At 32.7% G+C, this 10,044-nt stretch overlaps 1 protein-coding gene across 1 annotated transcript; it reads left to right on the top strand.

Annotated features, from left to right (window-relative positions):
- The first annotated feature begins 3,208 nt into the window (after positions 1-3,208).
- On the top strand, positions 3,209-9,403 carry LOC148606417 (RWD domain-containing protein 4-like). The gene is made up of 7 exons (XM_088546243.1): positions 3,209-3,353; positions 4,760-4,841; positions 5,343-5,423; positions 6,099-6,208; positions 6,948-6,993; positions 7,918-8,025; positions 9,196-9,403. Exons 2-7 carry the CDS (start codon positions 4,818-4,820, stop codon positions 9,376-9,378), a joined length of 552 nt encoding a protein of 183 aa, XP_088402369.1. The 5' UTR covers positions 3,209-3,353; positions 4,760-4,817; the 3' UTR covers positions 9,379-9,403.
- Positions 9,404-10,044: the final 641 nt, after the last annotated feature.

Here is a 10,044-nt window from a genome sequence, read left to right as displayed (position 1 = left end):
CGTTACAATCGATATTATATATTATTAACCAACTTTTTTTCTTTTTTCACATTGGCCCCGTATAGATGCCCGGTTTGAATTCATATCAATTGGTCAGTTTTTAACATATTTTAACGTATTTTTGGTAATAACTAATCCTATTAAACGTGTTGGAGAATTTAACAACCTGTATGTCGCTTATCATAGGTACACTAAGGTCAAAGTCTAGGATATGTGGGATTAAGAAAATTCGGCAACATAGAAAACTAAGAGGGGACAGTTCACATGTTGGGTAAAGTCAATTTCCCTAAAATGAATCCAAAATCGGTATATCAGTTTTACTTCTAAAGAAACGTTGGGTCCGTATCACTTTTCGGATCAGTTTCATATACATTTTTTATGAATGGGTAAGTAAAATATTTTAAGCAGCAATGAATTTTTATATGTAATCTAATTTGATTTGTAACAAGCTTTTTGGTTGGTTCTCTTTGAGAAAACCAGGGTAAAAAAGCACCGCTTTAAAAAAAAAGGTTTAAAAGTATACTTCATTTTCAGAAGTAGACATTCTTGATAATTGATGGTCCATCTATAATCAGTTATTGTAAAAATCAGGCAAAATGGAAAAAAAATCAGAAACTTATGTAAAAACCCCACCGATTTGACAATATAATCTCGCTTAACGGTAATTTCTCTGTTTGAAAAGACCTCAGAAATTTTCAATAGAATGTTAAGAAAAAATGAGGTTGCTGATAGAGTTATCTGCCCTTGAAGTGTTTATTTTTAGTGCGTTTTAATGAAATTATAACTCAATTAACCAAAATGGTATCGAAAATCCTATCTTTTTTCCTTAATTCTGATTGATACAAATAGCCCAATTTAACTTTCAAAATGATGCTTTTTTTCATACTATGTTTCACTCACTGCCTAATTCTTACAGAGACTGACACTTAGGCACGATGAACAAGCATACTATATGACATTTGACTCTATGATAGCTTGACCGTTGTCATGTGAATCGAAATCTGTCCGGTAAAATGACCACACAACACTTAATTCATTAAGTGCACATGAATACATCTTCGCTATATTCAAGGGTAAATATTTGATATAAATTTAGCCTTCATTAATGTCTCTGTAATACAATGCGAAATACGAACAATAAGTAAATACAAATATCAACAAAACAAGTGAACACAAATAAAACGTCACTAGAAAAACAGAGGACGCTTACCTTACTGGTGCACATGGTCCATACTCCCAGTTTTTGGTTGAGTCCGAGTTGCAAATTTGCTTTTGTTTCTTTGTACGTGTTATTATGTTTATTTCGTGTTTTTTGTTGTGTGTGTCTGTTTTCTTTGTCTGGTCTTTATCCCTGGATTATATTCTTTTGATTTCTGCTCGAATATTGGTTCCATGTATTATCCTTACCATAATCATAGTTCGGTTCAACCGTTGGAATTAATGATGTAGAGCCATATACACCGTGTGGTCGCTGCGAGTCGTACCCTCCCGGTGGTGAATCACTCTGTTGTGGCGATCCCTGGTCATGTTGTGGTGGTGGCATTATCAATTCAAAACAAAATACGTATACTTCTTCATCTTTACAATGCTTTTCAACATTAAAACCGCTTTTAAAAGTAACTTTTTTACATTGTCAATTGAACCCACAAAAAATGACACCAATAACAATATACCTTCTTATTACAACAAATTTGATGCAAAAGAAAGTTTTGTCAATCCAATTTCAATCTGCTCTGTATGTTATTGCCAACCAAAGATCTTTCCATGGTTCCAGACGTGTACAATTTAGAGGACCACACCAAATATTTTAATTCAAAGCATTGGCGGATCCAGAGGGGAGGGCAGTAGGTTGGCACCCGTCCTTTTTATTTGAAAATTTGTCAGTTTCATTTGTCAAATTGACAAAACCTGGCTAATAATGTCCTAGCACCCCATTTTTCTGTGAAATCTCGGCTAGCACCTCGTCCTTTTCAGAGTGTCTGGATCCGGCCCTGCATAGTAACAAATGCCGGATAGGGGGAGGGTCGTTAGAATTCCATTTTGATGGAAAATTTTATTTGTTTTGAATAAAATTTGTCAGATAATTGAGTTATCCATAACTTGCTCTCCGCCAGCCCCTCTTTTAAATAAACCAAGATTGAACCACTTAAATTATAAATTTCTGGTTCCTTCTTCTGGATCACGATGCTTCCATTGAAATCTTAGTCCATGGCAAATAGGTAACATTGTCTCAATTATAATTCATGTATTTGAAATTTGGAAGCAGACTACCAGATAGATGTAATCATCTTGAAACTTTTTCTGGGCAGTACTAGCGTACTAAATTGCGACTGAACGGGTTAAAAACTACAGACTTTTGAGTAGGAATTTTCATAAGAAATTGGTTTTTTTTAAACTGTGTAGTATATTCTATTCAAATTATTCTTGCCCGACATATCAATATCCAAATAAAAAAGAGGAAGGTTGCAGGGTCGGAGGAAATTTAATCTAATTAAAACTAGATCTTGTAATTTGTCCACTACGTTCCCGCATTAGTGGACAAATTACAAGATCTAGTTTTAATTAGACTGGAGGAAAATCGGACTAATATTTGAGGTGCAACGAGCTCGATGAAATTGAACAAATTGTTCTCCTTACTTCGGTATAAACTTCTTAACGTGGCTGATCATTAGAGACCATTCCCATCAAAGAGTAGGAACTGTTCATGGAGAAAACAAACATACTTTCTGAAAATGGCGGCACTAGGTAAATTATATTCCACTTTTTTTGTTTTGTTCCAATGTAGTGTTATACTTATTAATTATCATGAAGATCAGCGTTTTTTCTGAATTAAAAGTGGATAGTTCATAAGATATGTTCGAAGTTCCCTTACAAATCACCCAAACAATGAAAGAGTTGTTTCCCTTTCTTTACAACAATGTAGTGCATTCTTTTTAATTTATTTAATTCTTATTATTTCAGTAAGATATAAACCAATAATCGATTTTTTTTATTTTTTTTTTTAGAAAACATGAATTTGTGATCTTGTAGACCTGTAATTAATTATAGGTCTCTAGTGATCTCTAATGGATGAAAATATTTCTCCACCCACTGCTCTGCTCTTTAAAAAGCATCTTGTGTGCAAGCGCTTTTAATGTACATGGTAAGTTGAGTTTAAAACATCTAGAATCAACCCTTCAGTCGAATAATCATATGGTCCGAATTGACATTACTATTAAATAACATTTCTCATCACACCACTCCCTTCTCCATCTGTTACTCCTCTAACATGTGTGAGAAAAAAAATCACTAACTGAAGAAGACTAAGTTGAAATTAATTCAGTGATAAACTTCATGAGAATAATGTACTAAAGGTAGTTTTAAAGCTATTTCTTGCGTCTGAATTTTTTGGGGTCATCTTTGATGATGACGAAAATGTTTTCATTTCCTTGAGAATTGTAAATTAAGAAATCTCCAAAATTAGGACTTTAGGTATTCCTTATACAAATCTCCGGTGTTATTGCTCTAATTCACAAGGAGCCCAGTAAGCTGAACCAGAACACCTGTAACTCTTTGAGTTATAAAAAAAGAAAACGAGGATGGCAGACGAGAGAGTTAATATAGCTGCCCACAATTTACACATTTTACAAGTGGCTTGATAAGGGCCCCTTGGCAGTAAAACGGGGGTCATTTCCATTTTTCTAGGCTTGCTGGCTGTGCATGTTTGTTCTCCATCAGTTGGCTCATCTGTGAATTGTCGCATGTCGTCAGTGAGGTCAAGGGAAAGGACCATGTCCCCTGTGTTGCCACCTGAGCTTTCTCTCGGTCGTTTTGCCTGTAAAGTTCAATTGCAACAGATTCTTTTGTTTCTCCAACATGTTTACTGATGTTTTCTATGAAACGGTCAAGGTAATTGGCACTTTAAGAAATACATAATTGACTTATGTGCGCACTTGCCAAACTTTTTGTGCACCATATTTGAAATATCTGCACTATTACAGGACTTTTTCTACCTTTGATTTACCACCAGTTGTTGGCACTATTCTCCGACAAAAAGTGCCTTTTTTTCCCGAAATCTATCATGAATTTCCCAACTGAAGCAAGCAATATGGAAATTGTCAATTAATTCATCTGTCAGTAGAATGAAAGTCATATTTTATTGATGAGTCATCAAATCATTATTGTCACAGTTTCTCGACAACAATTTTAAGATCAGGGAAAAAAAAAAAAACGCATCTATTTTTCAATTTTTGACTTTTTACGGTAGCCAGTTTATGATTATTATTTCTTAACTTCTTTTATCTTTATCTTCCATTGGTTGTAAAATAAAAGGTGTACAAAGTAAAAACGACATTGTTGTAAAGTAAAAACGACATTGGTGTGTGTCATAGTAAATGATTTTATTTGATACTTTTTTCCCCAATTGATAAAAAATTCACGATCTCAGGGGCAGGGGCCTTATTTGAAAAAAGGTGGAAAAAGCCCTGTATTAGCACAATTGCCCTCTCTAGAATAAACACTGGAGATACAGGGAAGGCAACTACATTTAATCCATATGGTCAGATATTAATGTGATAAGTCACAAACTTAAATGACAATAAAATCTAAATTAAAGCAACTGAAATATAGGAGACGTTGTGTAATTCATGTATCATAAGTAAAAATAACATTTAAACATCCTTTCAGATGCTTTACCTCCCTATCCCCCCAAAAAAAGATACTCCTTTTAATCTTGGGACATGTATTATACATTATGTAAGTACATTTCAATTTTTTTCAGTGACAAAATGATGAAATGAAGATTAGATTTTCCACAACCATACAAAAACTTAAAAAAAATGACAACTAAGGAGTTACAAGAGGTATTTTAATATTTTTCTCACATTGTCAGTGAGTCATTAAAATGTTCAAAACAGTTTCATGTTGCTCTTAGGCAGTAAAGCACACAGTAAAACACACATGTTGCACTTAAAGTAAACACTTCTTTTTATGAAATGAATATTTAATAAATCATTAATAGTCACATCAGTTTGAAACAAACATTTGTTTTGGTTTAATAAGCAGGTTGGAGGAATCACAACCAGTCTCTTCATTTTTTCAGAGTTAAAACTTTTGATGTGTATGTTACGACATAACAGAAAACCAGGATCTGCAAGATCGGCTTTTAATTAGATTGGGTTAAACTGAAAACTACAGATAGCTTTTGTGTATTTTGGAATGATTTAGAGGAATTACCCCCAATATAAATACAGGTATTTCTGAGTCAATTATTTTGATGACAGATAATAAACAATGTTATCTTTGACATACAGGTAATGTTTTCATTCACAAAGAGCTACAATTTATTTTTTTCCCTCTTTCAGGAAGAACTGGAAGTCTTACATTCCATTTATGAAGGTGACGATAGCTTTAAGAAGGTTAATGACACTACATTTCAATACAAGGTACATTTATAAACCATCTCATTATACTCCATGAAAGGTCAAATTTAAGTGGGACACACTTTCTTGGCTAATAATTACACAGAAAAAGTAAAAAATATTAAAGACTATTACAATGTTCTAGGATTTTTCCTAATTTTAAGGTTTCCACAGGAAAACTCTAAATAAAGATTTACTTTCCAACACTTGAAATTTGCTTTCCAAACTTATCAAATCCTTAAAAAAAATCAAGCTTTCTACTTGCCAAAGGGAAAGTGGGACATAATAAGTAACTTTCCCATACCAAAATTGCACTTGCTCATAGTGATAGGAAAGTAGAATCCTTGCTGAGAGTGATGGGAATCCTAGAACACTGCTATTATTACATAATATAAATTCATGCCTCTTAACAAGGAAGTCGTCATGTTTAGACCACAACATATGCTCTCTAAACCAGTCATAGATCTATGCAAGGTATAAGATTCTTTGTAGAAACTTGATTTGATGATTTAGATGTTGTCTTCATGGATTTCATCCGTCTTAGGCCTTTCATCTACTCAACAAAAGAACTTTATCCCTGACTATATAACATTGTATATCCCCTTCATCATAGTATTATATGTAATTATTTTGGTACTTCAAGAGCTCCAATTAAGCATTTTCTTCTTTAAAATAAATTAACAATTTCATTTCTGACAGTATGGTGAAGATGGAACACATCGATCATTTGTGCTAGAGATTGTATGGACTGATAACTACCCAGAGGAAAGTCCTATTGTTAAACTGGATGCATTTTATAACAAACACATGTAAGTTCGGTTTTTTTTTTCAGGAAAGCAAATATGGTATTATCCTCCTCTTTATTTTCACATCATGCCAAGTTTCTCTTATTAACTGTATAAAAGCATGTTGACTTTAAATTTTTAGTGTATGCTTTACTTTTTATTTTCCCTTTAAAACTAACAATTGTCACAATCTCTACCCTGTTGATAGGTTAAAAGAATTAATTACATGAAGTGATGAAGTATTATGGTAATTCCCTCGGAAAAGTTGTCCCCGATAGTTTCCAGATGATTACTGGTACTTGGGAATAGATTAATGATTTTTTTTATAATCTTTGAAACAGTTGTTAAGTACCAAAATATACAGATTAAGATAATTTTTCATCAGAATCCAAAATGTAGTTTTCAAGTTAGACCATTTTGAGCATTTTCCTCCGTTACATGGTGGGTTATCTCTTAATGTTCTATTAATCACTTCTTTGTCTTTTTATTGGCCCAAATTAGCTTTAAACACTATTCTTATCAATGGTATGGGAGGTGCCTCTTTTGTTTTGATTTTATTGATATAGGTTGATGTGGCAAAGTTCCAAGGAGGCCTGAGGAATTATTGTACTTGCCCGTATTCATGTACATTTTGTAACACAACTTGTGACATGTGAAAAATATAATGTCTGTATACCATGATTTTTCATGATATCTTTTCTTACACATGTGTTGGATAAGCATATACTACATGTATTCCATTGTAACTTTTGTATATTTCAAGTTTAGATAATGTTAAAAGTCAGATAAAAGACAAAGTAGAAGAACAGGTGAGGACATTAATTAAACAATCTTTGATGAAGAACCTCGAACATTAATGCAACATTTGTTGTAACCTCAAATTTCATTGGATAAACTTTATAAATTTCTGAATTGACCCCTAAAAGTTTTTACACATGTCAAGAAGTAATTTTAAGACTTATTTGGTTGCATTAAAATGGAAAATGGGGATAGTTGTACTGTATTTGAAGATTTGTTCATTTGACAAAAATACTCACCTCATCATCAGCTTGGGGAAAGTAGAATTCTAAATATGCATTTTGATACTCACTCTGATAAGGAAACAAATTTTCTTCAATTTTCTTAGAGCATTAATTGTAAAGTGCCTCACATGTGATTTTTGATAACAATGTACTTATCATCTATATAATTATTCCATAGTTTCAGTAGTTCCGTGTCAGTCTCTGTAAGAATTTTAAAGCTCTATTGTAAAATTTATGAACAAGTCCAGTGATGCAGGGATCAAATAATGGTCTTTTCAAATATAGAAAGCATCTTTGAGTGAAATTAAATTGTCAGACCAGTGTAGTGTTTTGATATGCATATTTCTGATTTGTTTTTGCCTGATTCTTACAAAAACTTACACTTAACCTGCTAAATGGGGATAGGTGTACATCAGGTCTGTTTAAGTAGCTTTAAGCTGCTGTCAGACAATTCATATTTTTGGTCATACTTTATGACATTTATTCATAAAATTCAGATCTTTGGTATTACAGGAAAATATTACAATTCTGTGGAGTGTACTTTGCTGAAAAAAATTGTATAAGCTACAGAGGAACTGTAAAAGTACCGTATGCACCTTTGGTACTATGTAAAGTAAATTCAATCACTTATGAAAGAGAATTTGATTTGGTATTAACAAGTGTTGAAGTTGGATTAAGAATTGGTCAAAACATTCCTATTTTATCATGTAGATTCCTGATATGATTGGCTGTGCAATGACTTACACACTGTTTGAATATATCAAAGAAAACTATGATGAGTTAATAACAGACCAACCAGAGGCTCCTACAATTATACAGGTAAATGTATTGCACTCCTTAGTGTAATGTGTGTTAATCCCATATCATGAAGGGTTGTACATGTTTTGCTTTTTATATATCTTAAGGAGGTAGACCTAGGGTAAGGGACTCAGCTCTTGCAAATCCTTGAAACGTTTGTATTTACCATTTTACAACAATCCCATATGATATAAGCATCAACGTAACTTGGACTGATTTCATTCTGTTTCAAATGAAAGCTTGATAGGCTTTGGTGGAATTGAATATGATACAAACATATCACTGATTTCAAGAGTTATGTCCCTTACCCTAGGTCTACCTCCTTAAGCGAATAAGACTGAAACTGAAAATGTAATGGTACTCATTTGTAAATCCTAGTCACCAGGAAATATAAAGTGCTGTCCATCCCTTTGACTGTTAATCCACCATCACTTCTAATCCATAACTCCTCTGAACCTACTGAATGGAATTTGATGAAACTTTAACAAATTCATTATCATATGATACTATTGTGGACCTCCATTTTGTCTTAAATGTCCATATGAGAGAATTTTAGGGTTTTCTTTTTTGTGTCTGAGAAGGGAAGTGTAGGCCATGGGTATCACCTTATTTGTGTCTGAGAAGGGGAGTGTAGGCCATGGGTATCACCTTATTTGTGTCTGAGAAGGGCAGTGTAGGCCATGGGTATCACCTTATTTGTGTCTGAGAAAGGGAGTGTAGGCCATGGGTATCACCTTATTTGTGTCTGAGAAGGGAAGTGTAGGCCATGGGTATCACCTTATTTTCTAGTTTTAAGGCCAAATAAAACTAGTTAGTAGATTATCATCCCCTCCTTAAAGATTGACAAAAATAAAAATAATTTTCAAATCAGAATTTTTTTCACATCAGTTTCTAGTATTGAGGTACTAAATCACAGAAATCTTCATTTCTTGGTGACTAAAATAATGTTTCTTCTCTGAAACTGATGTGGCTATGGATTTAGAATTTATTTATACTTCAAATAGCTAAAATTAGCCAGCAAATATCTGGTAAGGAATAAAAAATAAAAAAAATAAAACCTTCCCACCCATCCCATATTTTTTGTGAAGGTTAAATTGATGAAAATATGCTATGTAACTTTACTTGGCCTAAAGTATTCAAACCTGAAAGTATGACCAAACCATGTTCCTTCATTAATTTTTCAATTTGTAGAGTACAGAAGAAAAAGTGATGGCAGATCCAGATGTTGTAAAAAAGAAAGAAAAGAAAGAACAATTAACGAAAAATCAAAAAAGAAAAATGTACGATCGCATGAATGCAGCGGGTGAACGCCCCCGAGGGCATGACTGGGTGGACATCATCAAACATTTAAGTCAGACTGGTGTTAAGACATAATTTTTGTAAATAAATATTTATTCTACATCTGTATTTTGTAACAACACATGAACAGCTATTAAGTTATAACTTTTAATGTGAAAAAAAAAGTCAAAAGACAACGACATGTATTGTTAACAATTCACATGAAATTCATACAAACTTAGTTTTTAAATGAAATTCATACAAACTGAGTTTTAAATGAAATTCATACGAACTGAGTTTTAAATGAAATTCATACGAACTGAGTTTTAAATGAAATTCATATGAACTGAGTTTTAAATGAAATTCATACAAACTGAGTTTTAAATGAAATTGATTTAAACTTAATATGAAATTAATTTTGATTTTTAGGTGTAATTCACTTTTATATATGATTTTTATATGAAAATCTTAAAGAGACATTAATTGTATACAGGAAGTACTCAAAACCCAAAATAGCATAAATGGAAGCCAAATCTAGCACCAACAAATTCTACTATATTGAACACAAGAATTCTTAACTATGGAATACCAATACACCTTTTAATCAATTTTGTCATCAATATAAGTAGCAGTGATTATCAACTTAAGAAAATTACCTACAGCTTTGCTATGTTGAGACAATTGTAGCCCTGATTGTAAACTTAGTTGAAGAGGTAATACTCTTTCATACTGATGTATTTTGGTGTACTGCTGTCCATCCAT

The sequence above is a fragment of the Perna viridis genome, chromosome 9, assembly GCF_037379345.1.
Source record: "Perna viridis isolate PV_CMFRI_1.1 ecotype Kerala chromosome 9, ASM3737934v1, whole genome shotgun sequence".
Classification (NCBI taxonomy): domain Eukaryota; kingdom Metazoa; phylum Mollusca; class Bivalvia; order Mytilida; family Mytilidae; genus Perna; species Perna viridis.
This window is presented reverse-complemented; position numbering and strand designations above follow the sequence as displayed.